Here is a 22,429-nt window from a genome sequence, read left to right as displayed (position 1 = left end):
TGTTTCTAACCCTAAACCTAAACCTAACCCTACATTGCTTGTATGTGGCAGTGTATGATAATACGTGAAATATAATCGGGTGGGACTACACGTCCGGGAGTGATAGAAACACCTGGGACTGCACGTCCGGGAGCGATCTCAGTTGGGAGTGTCCATCTACCACCGCATGCGTGCTACTGTTTACATAGCAATGCTAGCTTCACCGACAGTAGCAGCCAGCTTCTACTGTTCACTACGGCGTCAATTTCATCATGGGGGTAATAAAAGAACAAAATGAAGAATCCAACTTATCTGGTTGCCGATCAAATCCGAGGTAAGGGTAATAATCCAATCACAGTTCACAATGTGTAGGGCAGTAGGATCTGGCCAAGGTTTGCATTATTCCCCAGGTGTGTTCAGTCGAAGTGAAAATGTTGTCTTCTGTACTAATTATTTTGTGAAGCATATTATAAAGCGCCATAGAGTGGACGCTGACTGTAGCCTATTGTAGCACTAAGGAAACAACATACAAGCACGATCCTTGTGTTTATAAAGATGACAGCATCGCAGGCACTTTTGTAGGCTACACAGAGGGCGCAACAGTGACGTAACCGACGCAGACCAACAGTTCCATACAGTAGGCTACAGTTATGAAAAATATTGTTGTGTTGGTGCCGATCCTGGAGTTGTGATTAAAATGTCCAGATGATGACACAAACTTTTGACTGTCATCTATGTCTGTTCTACTTATCACAGAGCTCCCAAAATCACACACAATAAGCATTTAAGTGTCTAGTTATGAAATATGCAATAAAAACTCAAAAACGGGTTTTCCAGTTTTGGGAGCCAACGCATGGGAAGTAAAAACGGGTTTTCCAGTGGTTTGGGAGTCAATGTGTTAATAGTTAGTGGAATTGGCAGATAAAATCCATGCGCAGTCGAATCGTAGGATCACTCTTGTGTTTGTTTGTGTGTGTTTGTATTTGGTTTTAGCACATACTCAGTCAGGGCACTCAGGTTATGATACATTTTTAAACTGTGTGTGTATGTGTGTGTGTGTGTGCGTGTGTGTGTATGTGTGTGCGTGTGTGCGTGCGTGTGCGTGTCTGTCTTTCTGTCTGTCTACCTGAGGGCCAGCTCCTCTGTCTTTGCTCTGGCTTGTGTAGACACTGCTGCTCAGGGCTGTGTGTGTGTGTGTGTGTGTGTGTGTGTGTGTGTGTGTGTGTGTGTGTGTGTGTGTGTGTGTGTGTGTGTGTGTGTGTGTGTGTGTGTGAAACAGCTCTTATCAAAGTTATGAATGACATAAGATTGAATTCTGATGCTGGCAAATCATCCGTCTTGGTACTTCTTGATTTGAGTGCTGCTTTCGACACAGTTAATCATTCTATACTACTACATAGACTGGAACACTGGGTTGGTTTTACGGGCATAGTGATCGACTGGTTAAAATCATACTTACAACAAAGAAGTTTTTTTGTCGCCATTGGAAGACATACCTCATCACCGATGTCTCTGAATTGTGGGGTCCCCCAGGGCTCCATTCTGGGACCACTACTGTTCAATCTGTATATGTTGCCACTGGGACACATTATCGAGAATAACTCCATAAATTACCATAGCTATGCGGATGATACCCAGCTCTACTTATCTATGTCCCCAAATGACTATACCCCCCTTGAATCACTCTATCATTGCATGGACCAAATTAACAAATGGATGTCTCACAATTTCCTCCAGCTGAACACAGATAAAACTGAAGTAATTATATTTGGGAAAAGAGAGGAGAGACAAAAGATTGCTACTATCCTTGAAACGAAGGGACTGAAAGCAAGGGAAACAGTTAAAAATCTTGGGGTCCTCATTGACAGTGACCTAAACTTCAACAGTCACATGAAAGCTATTACTAAGTCTGCATTTTATCACATAAAAAACGTCTCTAAATTTAGGGGCCTGATGTCTAAACATGATCTGGAGAAGCTAATACATGCCTTTATTTCTAGTAAAGTTGATTACTGTAACAGTCTTTTTACTGGCCTCCCCAATAAAACCATTAAACAGCTTCAACTTGTACAAAACGCAGCTGCAAGGGTTCTTACAAAGACAAGGAAGTTCGACCACATTACTCCAATTTTAAGATCGCTGCATTGGCTCCCAGTAAGCTACAGAATTGATTTTAAGGCTATGCTACTTGTGTTTAAATCACTAAATGGAATGGGACCCACATATCTACTGGACATGTTTCAGCTGTATGCACCAACTAGGTCACTAAGGTCAACGGAGAAGAATTTGCTGGTGATTCCAAAAGTCAAAACAAAGTGTGGAGAGGCAGCCTTTAGCTTCTATGCTTCAAAGCTTTGGAACCAGCTTCCAGATGACATAAAAAATGCACCCACTATTGATAGCTTTAAATCTAGACTCAAGACAAAGCTGTTCTCAGATGCTTTCCCCTAACTTAAATTACTTATTCTTATTATTTTTATTTTTATTTAATTTGTTTTATTTTATTTTATTTTATTATTATTTTTACCTTATGTTTTATCTTAATGTTTTTAAATGCTTTTTGACTCTAATTCATTTCCTTCTTTCTTCCCTGTTTCCTTTCATTTACATTTGTTAACTTTGTGAAGCACATTGAGTTGCACCTGTGTATGAAATGCGCTATATAAATAAACTTGCCTTGCCTTGCCTTGCCTTGTGTGTGTGTGTGTGTAAGATGACTGGTACTATATGTAAAAGTGTGTAGCCCCTAAGATCTATCAACATGTCAAATACCTTTTCCAAAATATTTGGATCTTGTACCCTGTTGCTTGTCTCTTGGATCCAAGGGAGTGTGGCGGGACCGTACCATGCTCAGGGTACCTCAGTCATGGAGGAGGACGGGGGAGAGCACTGGTTAATTACTGCCCCCCATCAACCTGGCAGGTTGGGAGTCGAACCGGCAACCTTTGGGCTACAAGTCTGACGCCCTAACTGCTTACCTACTATATGACTGCCCTGCTTACCTACTATGACTGACCCTCATTCTTTCCTCCCGCACTACTAAAATTCTAGCCTAGCGCAGCCAGACCCGTACAGCAAAAAGCTGTACCAGGGTCTAGGAGGGCTGGGCGGCAGTGTGGGCGGGATAAACCGTTGCTTCAGCACTCAACACAAAATGCCTAGCAGGCAGCTTCTGTGGCACTGCTGATGTCTGACGCCTGTCAGTCAGCTGCTAGTTAACAACTACTGGTATTAGCACAAAGCTAAATCAGTTCACCCAGCGTCCATCCTTGCCGCTGCATAAAAATCAATTTGCCGAGATTTGAGATCACGGGCTACAGGTTAATTAAACAAATTAGAAAACAAATAAGACCATGTTGTTGGGAGTCAGGGAAAATTACTACCAGTTGAGAAGTGGCTTACTACCTTTTACTACCTTTTACTGGTCATTATTTTTGACTTTTTCATTTACTACCTTTTACTACTTTTTACTACCCCGCGGGCACCCTGTCAACGTCACGCAATAGGATGGTGGAACAACCAATCCCCACACACTTCTGTGTAACGTCACAGCTGTCTTTCACAACGTACACGCGACACGCCCCTTTGTAGGTGAAGCGGCAACTTCGAGCCGTCGTAGCAGTGAATGCGTGTGATGACCACAGCCACAAACAAGTTTCCTAATAAATCGTGTTCACTTATACAGTTAAAAAATGCATCGTTTTCAACCACATGGCCCTCCTTGATCAATCAGCGAAATGTCGAGCAATTTTGGGCTTGTTAAATGGTTATATTTATGATTGTTGTCAACATGGCATGTTCGGTGTTAGCTAGCTAGCTGTATACCCATAACTAATACATGGCTGGATACGTTGGCAAGCCGCTAGCTCGGTAGACTAGGTGTCATTCCCATCTATTTAGTAAGCGACTTACAGACTTTCAAAGCTCCCAAATGTCTCGTTTTTAATGACATGGATCTTATTAGAATTTGGGGCAGGCATACAATACAAGGCTGGATACCTAGCTCTGTGTTGTTGACGACAGGTTAGCTAGCCACTAGCTTGGTAGACTAGGTGTCATTCCCATCTATTTAGTAAGCTACTCAAAGACTTTCAAAGCTCCCAAATGTCTCGTTTTTAATGGCATGTGTCTTATTAGAAATTGGGGCAGCAATTTCATTCTACTCCTACACTAGTGGTCTGATAATAGCGTGTGACTATCTGGTTCTGTAAAATGCTCAACTTAGCTTACCGAGCTAGTTTAAAACATCGAATGATCAAATGGTAATGTGTTGAGATCTATTTGTGTCCGATAAGTTCATGGTGTATTATTACATCAATCCATGTCAGCCACGAAATGTATTATCATCCAGGCTTTTTAAATTAAGTAAACACTTTCGTGCTGTACGTAGCACGGACGGACACCATGCTTCTTCTTAGAAAGTTTCCTGTTTACTAGATAGCCCGGCCCCCCTCGCGATTTGATTGGCCCTGCCATTGGATAACTTTCAGCCTCGCAAAACGACCGGGGTCCGCTAAACTGCCCCCGGGAGCAAATTCAATTTGCGGTCGCTAGGGGCGTCTAGATTTCTAGGCTACTAAAATTCTGCTTCACCTTTTTCACACAAAGAGCCCACTTTCCACCCAGCTAACCTATGACTCATCATTGGTCCCGTGCTGCGTATTAGACCAATTTATAATTACAGTGAATTCAGGTGGTGCTGCCATTTAGGCCTGACCGTCACAGAATCTCATATCAGCAATGCGGAGGAGAGGTGTTAACGGGGCTGGACAAATATGGATTCAACTTTGAAATAATCACAGGTAAGCGGGCAGGTGGGTACTGTACTCTGAGGACACGGGTGGGTGCTGGTCTTAAAAAATGGACCTGGGCAGGACTCTGACTCAAGGCCAGGGAACAGTGTCTCTCTGTAGCCTCATACTGCAGATGGGCCTGACGACGGGCCTATTCACTCTTTCACTCTATTCACAACATTGCTATGACAATGAAGAAAGTCTCGAAAAAGAGATTAAAACTTAGTCATTATCATTTTGGTGACAATAAGGTTATAATAAAGGCCCTGCACTTAAGGGTTAAAATAGCCCTCACCATCAAATATACGGTTATACAGACATTCTGACAGACATGAGTAAGATAAATATAGCTTTCCTCTCCTGTGTGTATGTGTGTGTATGTGTATGTGTGTGTGTGTACGTGTGCGTGTGTGTGTTTGCTTGTGTGTGTTTGTACGTGTGCCTGTGTGTGCTTGCACGTGTGTGTGTGTGTGTGCACGTGTGCGTGTGTGTGTTTGCTTGTGTGTGCTTGCGTGTGTGTTTGTTTGCGTGTGTATGTGTGTGTGTGTACGTGTGCGTGTGTGTGTTTGCTTGTGTGTGCTTGCGTGTGTGTTTGTTTGCGTGTGTGTGTGTACTGCTAGTGAATGGTAGCATTGGGTTATTAGAGCTGTCTCTTGTGGCCAGACGAGCCACCACAAGGCAACTGAGTGTCTACACGAGATGCACAATAGGCAAAAGACGTGTTTTGACTGTATCTGTAGTTCTTTAGTGTTTGTGATGTGTGTGTGTGTGTGTGTGCTTGTCTTGTGGCTTGTGTTTCAGCATGATGCGTTGGCTTGGTCTTTCTGGGTGGTAGAGGTGACTGTGAGTGAACTAAGCTACCTAACCGGCCCACCGCACCCCAAATCCTGTTCTCCTCCACGACTATCCCTTGCTCCTTTGCTTGAATTTCAAAATTTCCCTGAGTATCAAAATGTTTTTCTGGCTTTCACCTGGGCAAATTTTGAATAACCGCAGAAATACACCAGCGGCGATCTGAGCGAGTCGAGCGACGGAAGTAATTGACTTTGTATTGAGTCGAGAGACAAAAGCGATTCTGGAGACAAGAGCGATTTGCGCGACGAGCGCGACAATTTAAAGTTGAAATCTTTTCAACTTTCTATGACGCGGTTTGGCGACAAGCCGCGACAGCCAATGACTGCATAGAGGTCAGTGACCACAGCCAATGGGAATGCTTGAATGCTTTGCCTTCTGCCTGTACGGACATACTCTTGTCTCCTCAATCGCTTGTATCGCTTGCTGCTACACTCTGTCGCTTGAATCGCATCGCCGCTGGTGTATTTCTGCGGTAAGGTACATAGTTCACTTACGGGAACTACCAAGGAAAACCAATCGTAACCAAACTACCCGACGGCGGTCTCAAACTTTTTTCAAATTGGAACCCCGCAAATCCGACTATTTAGAGAACATGTTTTAGTTTTGCATGGCAGAGTGCAGTACAAAGCGCGCACATCCAGCAGAAAAGCATCAGCAGGTGCCAAATCAAAAAAGTGTCACATGTAGGAGCGGGAAAGGATCTGCACACTGCATGCAAAAGACTTAATTTATTTGGAGCAACGTTTCGATCAAGTGAGTGAGAGAGAGAGAGTGTGTGTGTGTGTGTGTAGGGTCAGAGCTGATGTTTTTGGCTGTGCTGGTGTTGCCATGTCAGTCCAAGGTGGGAAGACTGTGGCCACTGATTTTAGAGGGCCTGAGTACCACCTTCTCCGGATGTGGCTTATCTTGGCTGGTGGAGCTGCCATACCGGACCAAGAAGAGTACACTCTCCCTGCGGCCTAACTGTGAGGAAGGAGCCAGGGGCCGAAGTTTTTGCTCTCTATGAAAGAAATGATTGACCCCCCCCCCCCCCCCCCGCCCGAGCGGCCAGGAAAGTAACCTCGGTGTTGATTTGGTCTCTATCTCTATCTACCAGGAACTCAGGAAAGAGCGAACGAGAGAACAGAGAGAGAAAAGAGGGAGAGGGAGAGGAGAGGAAGAGAGAAGGGAGGAGAGAAGAGAGAGAGTCAGAGAGGGGGTAAAAGGAGTGGTGGCTTCTTGGGTCTGTGTGTGTGTGTGTGTGTAAGTGTGTGAGTGTGAGTGTGAGTGTGAGTGTGAGTGTGAGTGTGAGTGTGTGTGTGTGTGTGTGTGTGGTTGTGTGTGTCTACCTGAGGGCCAGCTCCTCCGTCCTTGATCTGGCATGTGTAGAGACACTGCTGCTCAGGGCTCTTCATGCTGGCGAAGATGCGCGTGCTGCAGAAACCAGCCGGGTAGATGGCACCCTCGTCATGGAAGTGCAAGCGGTCCGTGATGATCTGTCTCGCAAACACACACACACGCACGCACGCACGCACACACGCAAACACACACAATGAGGAGCCAAGCTCGTTGGCATCAGTTGACAGTCAGAGCGCATTCGCCACAATCTCTCAGTCCATCACTAAAAAAAGATTACTACAGTATTAGAGTTTAGCCAGTGTATTCTATTACACTGGTACAGATAGTGTATTCTCATTTTTCATTTTACTTCAAGAGAAAACAAATAGTAATTGGTTATTATATTATGGTCAAACACAGTGATGGGGCACTAACTTGTTTAAAACATCAATTTTGTTTTAAGCTTTGTGTATACGTCTTAACTGTGCCTGTGTTCACACACATGCTGCACATGCTATCTTGGCCAGGACTCCCTGGGAGAAGAGATTTTTATATCCTAATGGGAACCTTGAGAATAGACAAGATTCTCATCTCATCATCTCATCACATACTGTAGGGTCTCTCGTCGGCCCACACACACACACACACACACACACACACGCACACGCACACGCACACGCACACGCACACGCACACGCACACGCACACGCACACGCACACACACACTTGAAACATGACAATGTGAAGGTGGGCTTGGGGCTGATTATTTGGGTCAAAATCATAACCACGATTTTGCTGATTTAAAAAAATATATATAACAAAATGAAATATAACCAAGAGTGAATTATATACGGAATGAGCAAAATAAAATTAATTGTAATAATTATGTAAAAGGCAATAGCATGAAACTTAGGTGAACAGATTTCTGGCCAGAATATTCTCGCTTCAAGGAGGCTCTCGAAGGTAGGTCACTAATGTCACGATTAAATCCCGATTTCGATATCACGATTATATCACAATTTTCGATTATTTTCGATTAATTATGCAGCCCTAGGTGGGATGACCTTTTCCCTAAAAAAAGGCTTTCATGTGTACAAGGGCCCAGAATGGAACGTCTGATCCCCACCCCCCTAAATATCTGATTACAGCTGGACCGAAGCCGATCCAAACTTTCCAACTGTTTCCATGCACTTAATCCCAGGCCTGTGCGTCCCCAAGTGGGTGAAGGCGTTCCACTTCATTGCATTCCACTTAACTGACACACTATTATCCAAAATGGCTGACACTTATTTAAGTGAAAGGCCGATTTGTGTACAGTACCTGGAGCAAATGTATATGCTTTCTCAAGGGCACTTCAGCCATGGCGGGAATGGAATTCTAACCTGAAATCTTACAACCTCAAGACACATTCTGTAACACACTTTCGGAAAGCAAATGTGGGCGAGATAACTGAAATTTGCCCATTCCTTCCTATGAGATATGCAAAGTGGGGCAAAGGCAAGCAAAGTGGGGTAAAGGGCCTTCACACACTGGTTACGACAGCACTGGAGTTCTATCGGTACCCACAATTACGGTTACCTCCCCCGCCAACCACACACACACACACACAGACACTGGCGCAGACGTGCTATACTGTAGCAATGAAAGGTTCACTTAATCACAGCAGAGCATGGGTAAACAAGTGGCGGCAAAAATAGAGCCCTCCCCTTATCGGCAGCCAACATCCGCAGACATCGGCGCCGGTGTGCAGGGTTGTATCGAAAACAGTGAAATGGTAGTATTGAATCAGTGGAAAACAGTGGAACGGTAAACAGTGGAAACAGTGAAACGTTGGCAGAGTGTGCGGACACCCCAAGACCAGTCGCGTCTTACTTACCTCGCCGAGGCTGTAGACGGTCAGGCCACCCAGCACAATGGGGAAGACGGGCCTCCCAGTGGAGTCCAGGGCGATGGGCTGCACCAACCGCCGAGCTCCCCCCTCCGCCACCTTCCGCTTCTTGGACATCTTCCTGGGAACTGAAGGAGGGGGTGGAGTACAGAGACAATGTGTATTTTACATAAACAAATACAGAATGAATAGAAAAATGATTCTGCACAGGTGCAGACCATTTCCAACAAAATACCTCCAAGTCAAGACACATAAAAATACAGAAGGTCTTTTTTTATATATATATATTTTTAGGGGCTTTATGCCTTTATTTGATAGGGCAGTCTGAGATGGTTACAGGAATGGTGCCGGACTCGAACCGGGGTTCCCATGGGCATGCAAGCCCAAACGAGCCCAAACTAACTAGTTCCTCCCATTCTTCCCTGTTGCTTGCCTCTTACAGTAACAACAGTCGATGTCACTGATGATTGAAGTCGTGATGGACATCTTGCAAAAGCACAGTTTTAATATCATCATCTCATTTATGGGGAAAAGCCCCAAGACACTGAACTTGGCAGTCACAAGTCACAGGAGGCAAATCCGTCTGAAATGGTCAAATGGTCAACCTGAAAGGTTACAAACTCACGGAAATGTTGTTTTGATTAAACCATTATGTATTGTATGTGTGGGCGGGCGTGAATATGCACTGACGTGTGCGTGCGCACGTGTGTGTGTGTGTGTGTGTGTGTGTGTGTGTGTGTGTGTGTGTGTGTGTGTGTGTGTGTGTGTGTGTGTGTGTGTGTGTGTGTGTGTGTGTGTGTGTGTGTGTACACCCATCCATCTGCTTTGACGTAGAGAGAGGGGTGTGTGTGTGGGTGAGAATGGGTGTCTGCGCTAGCGAGTGCTGCAAAAGGAAGTGGGCTTTTCCAGCAGCTGCCTCCAAAATGCGTCTGTGTGGGTGTGTGCGACTGGGAGGTTCTACCATGACTCAGCCATTCCAATGCTGGCAAAGCACACAGACACACAGACACAGACACAGACACAGGCTCCATTACCGCCACTGTACGTCTCAAGAGGACTACTGTCGTCTGCCTCCATCCATCCATAAATCCACCCACCCACCTTCCTCTCTTCCGTTCTCCCGGCCACGTTCCTTGCGTTCCTTCTTGGGCTTTTTTGGAGTGGCTCCCGAGTCCTCGGAAGGACAGGGCCCCCCCTGGGACCCCTGGCTGTGGTGGGGCCCCGGGGCGACACTCGGGCCGGCTCCGCAGTTGGAGTTGAATGCGGCGGACAGGTGGGCAGTGCCGCCGCTGGGCATGCCGCCAAACTCAACATCCGACACGGACTGATACTGCAGCAGAGTCTTAAGCAAGAACCTGGTGGGAGCCACAGAGGTCAAATCATTATCATTGGCATCCATTAAACGGAGTTTGTAAATCATTTAGCAGACATGCATAGTTTAGTCTAGACTGCATGTTTCTGGGCAACACCTTTTCCACATTAGGACATGAAAAAGGCCACGTTTTTTTCCATCTGTGGTTCACATTTATTTGCAACAAGTCCTTAGAGATCGTTAAAGAGGATGACTTTGGTTGTGGAATGTCAGTTACCACGACCCTATGTAATCTCAAAGCAACAGGTCCATGTATTGATGCATATTTCCGTCTAGATGGCATGTTGCCGGTCAGCAATTGAATCTTATTAAAGACATGCATATCCCAGTCTAGACTGCATGTTGCCTGTCTTCGCTTTTTCCTCCCATTCTAAGGTGCCAAACAGCATTTCCCAAATGGCCTCCCTTGGTTTGCTAATGATTGTTTGCTTCCCAGCAAAGTGGGAGAAGTTCCCGTATTTACGGGAACTCAGAAAGTACTTGCATTGACTCTTGACCTGACTGGTAGCAACGCTGAAGCTGTTGCGTCACTAGGAGGGCACGGCCTGGCTACCAAACTGGGGCAATGACTTCCACACCAAAGAGCCAGGTTCGTTGGCATCAGAACACACCCAGAACTCTAGTGATGGCCACTCCATCACACTACACTGCCTTCCCCTTTGGAAAGCAGACCCGTACATTTTACACATGCACAGTGTCCTTACCTGCGCTCCTCTTTCACACGCACAAACTTCTCCTCCAGGTGTGCCACTTCGTCACACAGAGCCGCATTCTCCTGAAAACAAAACAGAAGATATGTTCCAATTAGCTTAACTACAGTCAATCCGGAAAGTATTCACAGCGCTTCACTTTTTCCACATTTTATTATCTTACAGCCTTATTCCAAATGCTACAAATGAATCTCTGTTGTCAAAATCCTACACAAATTATTCCGTTATGACCATGTGGGAAAAAAAAAGTTGTCTTGACAGTTTTGAAAATTTATAAAAAACAAAGAAATCATATTTACAAAAGTATTCACAGCCTTTGCTTAATACTTTGTAGAACCACCTTTGGCAGCAACTATTCATTTTTTCAAGGGCGGTCCTCTGTGTGTGTTTCAACCTTTCATTACATTGAAATTGTACATTTTGAGTCTGCACCTGGCTAAAATAGATGGGTGTGAGTTTTGAATGAAATCCTATGGAGAGTATCATGATCTGCTTCTGTAGTCACAGTGCATGTTGACATGCATGCTTCTTTAGGTGTAATTCAGATTTCCAATGTTGACGGCATCCATACATCCATAAACCATGTCAGTCCCACAGCCAGATGATGCACTTTTTGTGTAAAACTCACTTGTTTACCACCACACATGCTTGACGCCATCTAAAGCAAATTTGTGTATCTTGGTCTCAAGAGAGATGAACAGACCAAGGATATGGATCACCGGAACCATGTTGTGTGGTCTGATGAGACCAAGATAAACAAATTTGCTTTAGATGGTGTTAAGCATGTGACCGAGCAAAGAAGATTTAGCCCAAATCCCTCCACCCACTCTTAAGTAACCTTGTTCACATTCCATATCTGCAGGTGCATTGGCGTGGTGGTGGAGGAGGACACAGCTGCAGAGGACACAGAGGGGGCAGTTGGGGCAAAACCACAACCGCAACAGAGGAGCTAGCCACAGCTGCTTGTCTAGTGGCCAGGAGCGGGGTACCCGGCATGTTGAATAGGGCTTACAGTACGCCAAAGTTCACCACCTTATACAGAGGAAACAGTGGGGGCAGTCAAAGCAAAACCACAATATCCGTGCCCTACCAGTAATGGTAGGGCACTCGTCTATTATGTGTCCGACTCAGGTTTGATTCCCGGCCAGGGTCCTTTGCCCTTCCCCATCTCCCTCTCCTAACTCAAATCCAGTCTCTCCTCCACTGTCCTGTCTGATAATAATCAATAAAGGCTTGAAAAGCCCCCCAAAAATACACAATAAAAACACACAAAACCACAGTATCCCTGCCTCTTCTCGATGTTGTTTAATCAGACCCTCCAGGAATTCGCAACGTTGACCTTTCATCACAACTCACAACAAAGGACAGGGTCAAGCAGCTCCCTTCACCAAGGCGGAGGCAAGCTATTTTGCACACCGTGGTGTGTAACCTGGTTGTTGAGCATAAAAAAGAAGTCTTCAATCCACTAACATTTCGGAACCGCAGAGTACATGGAAAATGTATGGAAACGCAGCAAGCGGAACAGAGGATGATGAGGCAGATCGGTCACATTGGTTTGTCTGTCTGTCTGTCTGTTTGTTTGTTTGTCTCTCAGCATGATTAATGACTATGGGAGTAAAGAATTTGGTGCTAAGCCCCTGGTAAGCCCACTGGACTTTGTTTTCATTTGCAACAAAAATGTAAAAAACATCACAGCATCACTTTCACCACAATTTTCCGGAAAACTTCATGCAACATCTGGCACTTAAAAAAAAGAATTCCATGGATATCCATCCATTAATTTGATCAACTCTGAGACCCATTTATCCAGAGCCAGGTCTCTTTTCGTCAGCCAAACTACTGAAAGTGGTTTGTTTACTGCCTCATGTGCTGCCGTGTGGGCGTAAATGTGGAGGCTGGAGGCTGGAGGCTACTCGTAAATGTGCTGGTCTGCAAGCGTTTTATTCAATTGTCAACAAGCTACAAATGTATGCGTGATCAGCATGACGAAAGGAAGTTGCACAATCTGTGGGCCAGAACGGTTAACTGCATGTGAAAATGAAGGCACCCTTTCCCGGCATGTTCACTTTTAACGACACAGGACAGAAGAGGGCGTGGAAATGACTAGGAGATCTGGGAGACTTGGTAATCTCCAAAACTGACCTCCGACTTAGGTCCGACATAAATCCGCATCGCCAGATTTAATATATGGCCTGGTTTATCCAGCCTCCCCCTGATTCCCAGCAAGTAAAATATCCCTGAACTGTTAAAAGCCCTTTGAGTAACATCTATTAAATAACATTTACCAGATGTTTTCATTCAGTTCAACTCCAAAAGAGGACACAATCAGCTACAAATGTATGGAAGAAAGCAAAGCACAGTGTTAGTTTTTAGACCATTAAAGTTTAGCTAAGTGGAGAGGGGAAGCATTCTCGTAAAAGATTTGTTTTTTTTTCATGAAATGGGCTGTACAAATAATGATGATGGTTATACATGTAATTATACTATTGTTATCATTGTAGCACATCATCCTGGAGTCAATCAATGAGTCAACACATCCACGCTCTGGTGGTTGATGCAAAAGGTGTTAACCAAACAAGGTCTATCTGCCATGCTGTCTGGTGCCTTTCTCGATGAAGTCAAACTCGTGCGTGGGCTGTCAACATGTTGTAGCAGGCGGCAATACACACAGACTAATCGGCAATTGTCACCATTGCCTCACCCAACCCCTTCCTCTTCCATCACACTGTCAGAGAAACCATAACTGTTTTTATATAGGCCTACGTGTTTGGTTCTAGGCTTCATAAATATTCATGAAGGCTGACGTTGAGGTTGATGGAGCTTGTCTAGAACACAAATTAATATAACAAGGTTCTTCACCTGAGCCATAGGCCGTGCTTGAAGTGGGGGGGAACTAAGGGGAACCCATAATTTTCATCATCAGCGTTCCGGCAGAACTTATCTTGTGCACCGGCGCATTGTATAAGTTCAAAACAAGTTTTTCAAAATGCGTGCAGGCAATAGGCCTACAAAAACGTGACTTGTACTGATTTGGTACTGATGAGACTGTCAGAAAATCATGGTTCCTGCACTTATTTTTGGACGGTATTTTTGGATGATTAGGGTTCCTGCACCTCTTTTTTTCCACTTCCAGCACTGGCCGTAGGTGAGCAGCTGCTGGGGGTAGCCGTGAGAACACAGTGCTTATGTCTTTCACACCATGGGTTAAAAATACGAGCAGAAGAGTCCCCATCAAAACGATCACAGTAACTCATTATGTGAACTCAAATGGCAAGGCCAGTAGTCTAGTGAATTGTAGGCTATTGGATGTTGAGGTTGAACTGTAGCCTAGATTTTAGTTGAAGTAGCCTAACTGTAGCCTATGCCCTCTGTCTAGCCAAAGTGTGCCACAAACCAGGAAGCAAAATTATCAAACTGTCTTCCAAAAACTACTTTCGAGGAGATGTTTATCATAACTACACAGCATGCAAACTCTTCCTCTGTAACGGCCTGTGAAATCTAATGAAAGTAGAAGGCTCCTCTTGTCTGCATGTTCTCACATTGGCAATATTGACATTGGTCGCACAGCTTTTTTTCCTTCTGTGGCTGCTGTAATATCCGTCCTCCATACAGAGCGAGCCATCCCTGTCTAAACAACCTCTACGCCTTCGCAATTTTTATGCTCTCTTGCCATAATGATTAAAAGCAGCTTTTAAGAAGGATGTGACATATCAAGGCCCGCAAAGAAGAAGGAAGCAATCTGTATGGAAACCCAAACTGTTTATGATTAACACTAGGCATATTGCTACTTCATTCAGTCATGCCGAACAAACCTTTAGCCTACGGAGACCCGAGGTGACGTATGAAAACCGATGTGCAACGAAACGGAAGGAATTTGACACTTGTGAACTGATTAGTGTGCATTTTGAAGATGGGGCGTGTTTTTATGTATATTTCTTCAACGGTTTACAAAGCCATGTCTTGCAGACGAAATATACGAGCGCTGATTCAGCAGATCGATCCATAACCATAATAATCCATCACATGTTCACTACAGCCACAAAGTGTGGTGAGGCAGCCTTTAGCTACTATGCTGCAAAGCTTTGGAACCAGCTTCCAGAGTAAGTAAAAAATGCCCCTACTGTTGATAGTTTTAAGACCAGACGTAAGACAAAGCTTTTCTCAGATGCCTTCTCTTCGAGATCAAAATGTTTTTGATATTTGTATTCGTCTTTGGTCCTTATTTCATGATTTTTTCTTAATCCTTTTTATTCCATTTTCACCTGCTATGCCTTGTGCTTTTATTTTTATTTTATTTCATTTCATTTTATCTTACTTTTCTGTAAAGCACATTGAATTGTATTTATGTATGAAATGTGCTATACAAATAAAATTGCATTGACTTGCCTTGCCACCTTCCCAACTCTGACATAATCCCAACTTTGATACTTGCTGTATACTGTAGGTGTTTTCAAATGGGTAGAAATTCACACAAAAGCACTTCAGTTCCAAGTGTTACCGGTACTAGTACAGGAACCAAATCCGGCACTTGGCCATTCTATGAGCTGCACATGTTGTGGTTGTGAGTGGTGCTAGGGTTAGGATTGCATATGGGTCAAATGTGGCCTAATGCTCAAAGAGGTGTTTTTTTAATCAAGGGATTAATCATTACAGGCTTGCATCCCACTCTTACTAGTACGTGTGGAATGTATTACACCTTGAAGTGCTCTTCAGCAAGGCACATAGCCACATACAGTATTACTCCAGCCAGGGACTATACCCAAAACTGTGTAATCAAACTGAAAGTTGCTTTGGATAAAAGTTTCAACCAAGTGTAATGCATTGTGCTGAACTCACAAAGATCATGGCCCGTGCAGCCTTGCGTAGCCTCATGTACTTGAGGCGGTACTTCTCATTCTGGCTCTTCTTGGCAATTTTCTTGGCTTTGGGTCGCACCTCAGGGGCCCCTGTGGAGTGAGAGGGGGAGGGGGACGGGGAGGGCATCGAGGGCCCCCCAGATCCCCCAGACCCGGAGCCAGAGCCCGAGAAGGCTGTCTGCAGAGCTTGCTGACGCTCTTCATCAGTCTGGAAAAAAAAAGAAAACACACACACACACACAGACAACCACGAACACCGTCTCACATAAAAAACACAGTTGAGTGGAAACACACACACATACTTGTACAAAGTAGTAAAAGTCTAGCAAATCTAGCAGTAAAGAGACAAGCAAATCTAGACTATAGACACAATTGACTGCTTCCCTTGGAACATTAAGTTCCAGTGCTTCATAAATGATTGGTTGGGCAACTTAAAACATGAGTCAACATGGCAACACAAAAGAGGCGAGTAAATAAAAAACAGAAACAAACCAATAAAAAAACCTTGATAATAGACTATAGTTTAACTGGTCCTAGGCCTTTCACAACGCTAGGCACCCAAACGATATTTGTCCCACGGTGACTAATCAGCACTTACCAACAAGGCAAAGACTCCATTCCTGCTTTCTATCCTCTTGAAGCGTCTGCTGCCCTTCTGAGTCTGGAACATAGTAGGAGGCTCAGGCAAATTGGACTAGGTCACACATACTCCCCCATTGACATGTAGATTCTCCATATTCCCCTACTGCCACCTCTCATTGACCATTTACCCAGAAATTTCTAAAATAGCTCAAAAAATATATATATATATATTGTGGGAGCTTTGGCTTTATCCTGAGCCACCTCTTAGCACAGAAAAATAATATTGTTTCTACAGGTAAAATAAACCTTGTAACAGAGGCTCACAGATTTAAGTGATTCAACTGTCACAATAGTCACTGAGGTACCAGAACACTATGCCGTGTCTCCCACAGCTTACATGGAATGGGTTCAGCAAAAGGCTACAGTTTCAGTGTGCGTATAGTGTGCCTTGTAATCACTATAGACAAATAAAAATCTCTTTCGCTTCTTCCAGTGATGAATGTTGTAGCTGGTTTGAATTAGCAGTATGACAAAATGCCCCCAAGAGGACTAAGACCGGTGGACGGCAGTAAAGAAGGACAACAAGAAAAAAAAAAGGAATGACTTTGAAGTACACTGAAGTCTCTCTTTTCCAGTTGAAATTATTTTTCAGAGCAAAAAAATAACAATTATCCCATGTGAAATGTAATTTCAAATTCTTTGTATGACCAGTGCATGTAAAGAAATTGACAATAAAACCTACTTGACTTGAACGTCAAGTACGTAACAAAAAATGTGACCTCCATCAACAACTTGGATGGTTTTCAAACTTTTTTTTTTTTTTTTTACAGTAAGTCCTTACTGTCATTTCCAGTAAGACTTTCATCCGGTCCAACATCCTGAGCTTCAAATGTCACCCCAAGGATTTAACGGTACATCAGTGAATAGCGCATGTTAACGCATACAACTTTCAACTGCGGTCGATGAAACAAACCCTAATTTATCTCTTTTTTGGAAGAAAAGGTTTAGAAGTTAAGAAAAGAAAGTGTTAATACAGAAAACAAACTGCCAAAATATGAAGATGGGTTAAAGAAATAAGAAGATGTTTAAAGAAAATCACATCGCAATCACAACTAAATGTGCACGATATGTGAAGCTTTATGTCATGACAAACAGACAGAATAAGAGTGTGTTGTGTCATTCACAAAGTCATGCTTACCTCACGATACATTACTGCTTCCAAGCTGGACTTCGCACTGTTGGAGGGGGATAAATTAAATTTGTTGACCGATTAGCTTACTTCTTGGACAAAAATGACAATCAAAGTGAAGCTGAATGGTGGGACCTAAAGAATCATTCTGATGTATTGAATTAACACCCAAAACCTTCTCCACTGACTAATCATTTAAAAACTCTTTTTTCACATTTTTATTTCTATGATATGCACCATTTATGTGAAGATGCAATCAACTGTAAACAGAAATCCTGACCAACAATGCAGTTGATTACTACACCAGACATCACCTAAACAGATGGATGTGTAGGCTATGGGTGATGCTTTCCTTTTCAGAAGTGAAGTGTTATATATAAGTCATAACGATTTGCAGCCAGGTGTTGTTGTGTTGCTTACCAAATGCAATTAATTGCCATTGTAATTCTAGTAATAGTAAGGTGTTATGTTGACATTGTATGACATGGTGTCAAAATGTTAAAAGTAATCTAGAAAATATTTACTTGGACTGCACCAGTCCCCGGTCGATGATTCTCTGCTTTATTTCCTTTATGTGCATCGGACGTCCAGCCTCTTCAAGTACTATCTACAGGTTACATGAACAAAAAATGTTTCTTCAAGACATAATGTTTTAACACCACTACAAATAGCACGTCAGTGTTTCCCATAGTAGGGTAGTCATGGGTGAGCGGTTAGGGCGTCAGACTTGCATCCCAGACGTTGCCGGTTCGACTCCCGACCCGCTAGGTTGGTGGGGGGAGTAATCAACCAGTGCTCTACCCCATCCTCCTCCATGACTGAGGTACCCTAAGCATGGTACCGTCCCACCGCACTGCTCCCCATGGGGCGCCACTGAGGGCTGCCCCCTTGCACGGGTGAGGCATAAATGCAATTTCGTTGTGTGCAGTGTTCACTCGTGTGCTGTGGAGTGCTGTGTCAATGGGAGTTGGAGTTTCCCAATGGGCTTCTTCTTCTTCTTACATTCAGGAAACTATGACGCACCGCCATAGTTTAAATGTGGCCGCCATAGTTTCCGAAAATGTAAAAATAAATAATAATAATAATAATAATAATAATAATAATAATAATTATATATATATATATATATATATATATATTAACCGTTTTTTTTTTTTTAAACGATTTCCGCTTTGTTTAAAACTATTTGAAAAACGATTTCATTCGCATTTTCCTCCTGGAATAAATACATCCTATAGAGAAAACCATGAGTGCTTGAAAGACAGAGGGATCAAAAGTAAGTTGTTGTTGGGTTTGGAAGCAATAAAAAAAACCTTCAGACAAAAAGCTTAGTCAAGTTATTGTAGTTAACTTGGGTTTGGGTTAAAAAAAAACCTGCAGACAGTTGGGATGAGCTTACTGACACTCCCCAGGCTTTGTTTTACAGTTGTATTATGAGTTAGGCGACAGCAGAGGAGACATCGGGCTGCATATAGAAATTAATGTGTAATGAATGTGAATATACACTGTGTGCAGAATTATTAGGCAAACATGTTTTTTGACCATATTGTCCATTATATGCATATTTTCCGCCACCAACCTCTATGGACATGAACACCTATTGGATTTAAGCATTCCAGGTCATGCATATTGGTATAATAGTAGACAGTGTGATCGGAGGGGCCCAATACCGTATATCAGGGCAAAATTAGTGTGCATAATTATTAGGCAACTTTGTTTTCCTCTGGGAAAATAGGCCACAAAGGAGATCTAACAAACTCTGAAAAGTCTATAAACAATTTTGAAGTCTTCCAGAGGGATGTGGCTGTCTGGAAATTGTCCAGATATTGATCATATCCGTCTAATGCACCGTTACGAAGTCATCAGTGTCACATGCATTGTGCTCACAAAGTAACTGCCGAATTGAGAAGAATTGAAGGTCAAACTATCACAAAATGATTACCCTGCAGTGCTGTTATATCCCAGAACTGAAACCTACATCGTGTGTCCACAAGAACATTGTATTCAGCACTCAGAGACATGACCAAGGTAAAACAGGTTGAAACCTGAAGACCACTCAACAAGAAATGCAGTCAAGACTGGGTCAAGAAAGGTCTTTAGACAATTTTGTCAATGGTTTTATGAACTTGTGAAAGTGACTATTAATGTACCAGATCGATGAGCCCATGGCTAGATCGGTAATGTGCACACTCAGATGAGTTCCTGAGTTCTACTCAAATGCCAGCAGAATACTGCATAAATACCATTGTCTTCTTGAAAGCTGCAAACTTTTCCCTCACAGATCCAGCTATGGGCTCATCCACCCTGTCTGTCAATAGTCACTTTCACCAGTCCATAATACCTTTAAAAACCCTATCCTAGGGTATTTCTTGACCCAGTCTTGACTTAATTAACTTGTTAAATGGTTGTCTGGTTTCATCCCTTCTTACCTTTGCTATGTCTCTGAGTGCTCAACAACCTGTTCTTCTGGACACCTGATGTAAGTTTGCATTCTGGAATATGATAGCACTGCAGGGTAATAATTTTCTTCAAATTTTTGGCAGTGACATTTCATGTGAGACTGATGACTTTGCAACGGTGCATTTGATACTTCTGTGCTAACGTTACCAACGTCTTGCCAATTTCAAGAGAGCCACATCCCTCTGGAAGACTTCAGAATTGTTTATAGACTTTTCAGAATTTGTTAGATCTATTTTGTGGCCCATTTTCCCAGGAGAAAGCAAAGTTGCCTAATAATTATGCACACCGGATATTGGGTGTTGGGCTCCTTTGATCACACCCCCATCTTATTATACACATATGCATGATCTGGAATGCTTAAATCCAATAGGTTTTCATGTTCATAAAGGTTGGTGGCAGAAAATACGCATAAAATGGACAATATAGTCAAAAAACATGTTTGCCTAATAATTCTGCACACAGTGTAGGCATTTAAATGTGTAATATATTTTTCAGCCCTTTTACTGGGAGGAATTTTGGAAAACTGGCCCTGTGACCAGCACCCCTCGTGTAGAATGTGTACGCCTATGTGGGGGGAAAAGGCATAGCCTACTCTCTTAGACCTTTTTTTTTAACAATTTCACAGTGCTCCTAAATTCTTATCTGTGCTCCTATTTTTGTTTTGCATGAGGGACATGAGGGAAAATCTTATGTAATTTCTCAAAGCATAAATGAAATGTATGTATTTTACTCATTGTTTGGCCGTTTTGTATTTACGCCGCGTGAATTTCCACCTCCCCCCATACCAAATGGCCCACATGAAATAACCCACAACACCCCACCCCACACCAAAAATCCCGGCCGCCCCCATAGACTAGTTTCCAAAATTTCTGTGGGAAAAACTGCACGCACTTATATTAGGCTATTATTACAGTAGTTGTAGTTCTTATTAAACACATAGGACAGTCATTGGTAAGCGGGTCATGGGGGCTGCATTGCACGGGTGATGCATAAATGCAATTTCGTTGTGTCATGGGGGCTGCCTTGCACGGGTGATACATAAATGCAATTTCGTTGTGTGCAGTATCAAAGACAATGTGAGTTGGAGTTTCCTTTATTTCCTTTATTCCTTTATGGATGGAGTTCATTTATCTTGTAACTGTATTTGTATCATTTATTTTTTAAACTGTGTGACATAAATTTGACTATAATTTTACAACTGTGTACTATAACTGTGTATATTTAGTTTTGTTTTAACATTGTTTTTCTTTTAAGGAACATCAAACCTGTCAAGGGACAAAAGATGGAAATTAGCCACATGGCTATAATCTTGTGTATTTAGCATTTTTGTTTAAATGCTGGTAATATATGCTGTCCCTTTTTAAATAAATAAACCTGAAACCTGAAACCAGGTGGGCTTTATCTATCTCACATCCAAACAAGAACAATAATCGCCAGACGCTGTAGCGTGTAATTGATGAAGAGGGAAGGCCTCGCGGACATTACGCAAACATAAAGGAAGCCTTATCTGTGGTGGTTTGGTTAAGACTGACGTCTAAAACTTCTTGTCTTTTTTTCCAGGAGAACATCTGTCATTTTGCATTTTGTAGGGAGAGTGCTCCTACCTGTGCAGCATCCAGCCAGGTAAGGTTGGGTTTGTCAACAACATCACTGCTTTGTTCCCTGGGAGATAGTCAAAAAAGCTCGTGGGTTTTATATCGACACCAAGTGCTTTCCAAAGTTAAGTTGACGTGAAATAAATGTAACTTACGTCTCGAGCGTGTCCGAAGTTCCTACAAGACCAGTCATGCTGTCTAGGGCAGGGAACAATGAATAACTGCTCTGACTATCGGGCTCCATCTCTGATTCAAAATTTGACAGACTATTCAAGGGGTCCATATTTGTGCATAGGTCCTAATGTAAATGCTTTGCATCTATAACATGTGCAACAACCCACACAACTCGATAAAGTGGTCTCAAAACATAGGGGCAGAATTAGGCTACTTAGTTAGCTATCCAAGTGACAATCATGTCATTCTAAACTGAGGCATGCTACGGCAACGGCACAATCAACCACTGTTAATCTGTTAATACTTGAAACACCGATTCGGACAGGGTGTTCAATAAATCTTCGGCATGAGCCTTGCAACTGCTGTAAATCTTTTTGACTTTAAGCATCCTCCGTTCTTCCAGCATCTGTTTACTGTAGACATACCGGATATGACGTAAGATTTCCAAAATATTTAAAACTATTTAAATTGTATTACTGCCATCTGCTGGACTGGAGTAATACTGTAGCTGTAGCGCAGAGGCAGCGAAATACAGGTTTTTGAGAGAAAAAAAGTCTGACTCAGCTGATATCTTTTGGATGGAATTTTCAACAGCATGACTATCTACAGCCAAGCGTCTACTGACCCATCCCGACCAAGGCCCTTCGAAAAAAAAAGTT

At 43.1% G+C, this 22,429-nt stretch overlaps 1 protein-coding gene across 2 annotated transcripts in view; it reads right to left on the bottom strand.

The window, feature by feature from the left end:
• The window catches only part of tbrg1 (transforming growth factor beta regulator 1), a 34,746-nt gene extending 12,336 nt beyond the window's left edge, over positions 1–22,410 (bottom strand). The window contains exons 1-10 of one of the 2 annotated variants that reach the window (XM_063205070.1): positions 21,752–22,410; positions 21,606–21,663; positions 18,066–18,148; positions 17,551–17,587; positions 16,369–16,431; positions 15,751–15,978; positions 10,909–10,979; positions 9,934–10,187; positions 8,821–8,960; positions 6,956–7,102 (exon numbers count right to left, since the gene is read on the bottom strand). In XM_063205070.1, coding sequence (XP_063061140.1) covers positions 6,956–7,102; positions 8,821–8,960; positions 9,934–10,187; positions 10,909–10,979; positions 15,751–15,978; positions 16,369–16,431; positions 17,551–17,587; positions 18,066–18,148; positions 21,606–21,663; positions 21,752–21,879 — 1,209 coding nt within the window. In that variant the 5' untranslated portion in view covers positions 21,880–22,410. The remainder of the gene's footprint in view (positions 1–6,955; positions 7,103–8,820; positions 8,961–9,933; positions 10,188–10,908; positions 10,980–15,750; positions 15,979–16,368; positions 16,432–17,550; positions 17,588–18,065; positions 18,149–21,605; positions 21,664–21,751) is intronic. The other variant, XM_063205071.1, reaches the window with a different exon arrangement.
• Between the last annotated feature and the right edge of the window lie 19 nt (positions 22,411–22,429).

The sequence above is a fragment of the Engraulis encrasicolus genome, chromosome 8 (assembly GCF_034702125.1).
Source record: "Engraulis encrasicolus isolate BLACKSEA-1 chromosome 8, IST_EnEncr_1.0, whole genome shotgun sequence".
NCBI lineage: Eukaryota > Metazoa > Chordata > Actinopteri > Clupeiformes > Engraulidae > Engraulis > Engraulis encrasicolus.
Note: the sequence above shows the minus strand (reverse complement) of the source record. Positions and strands in the feature narration are given on the sequence as shown.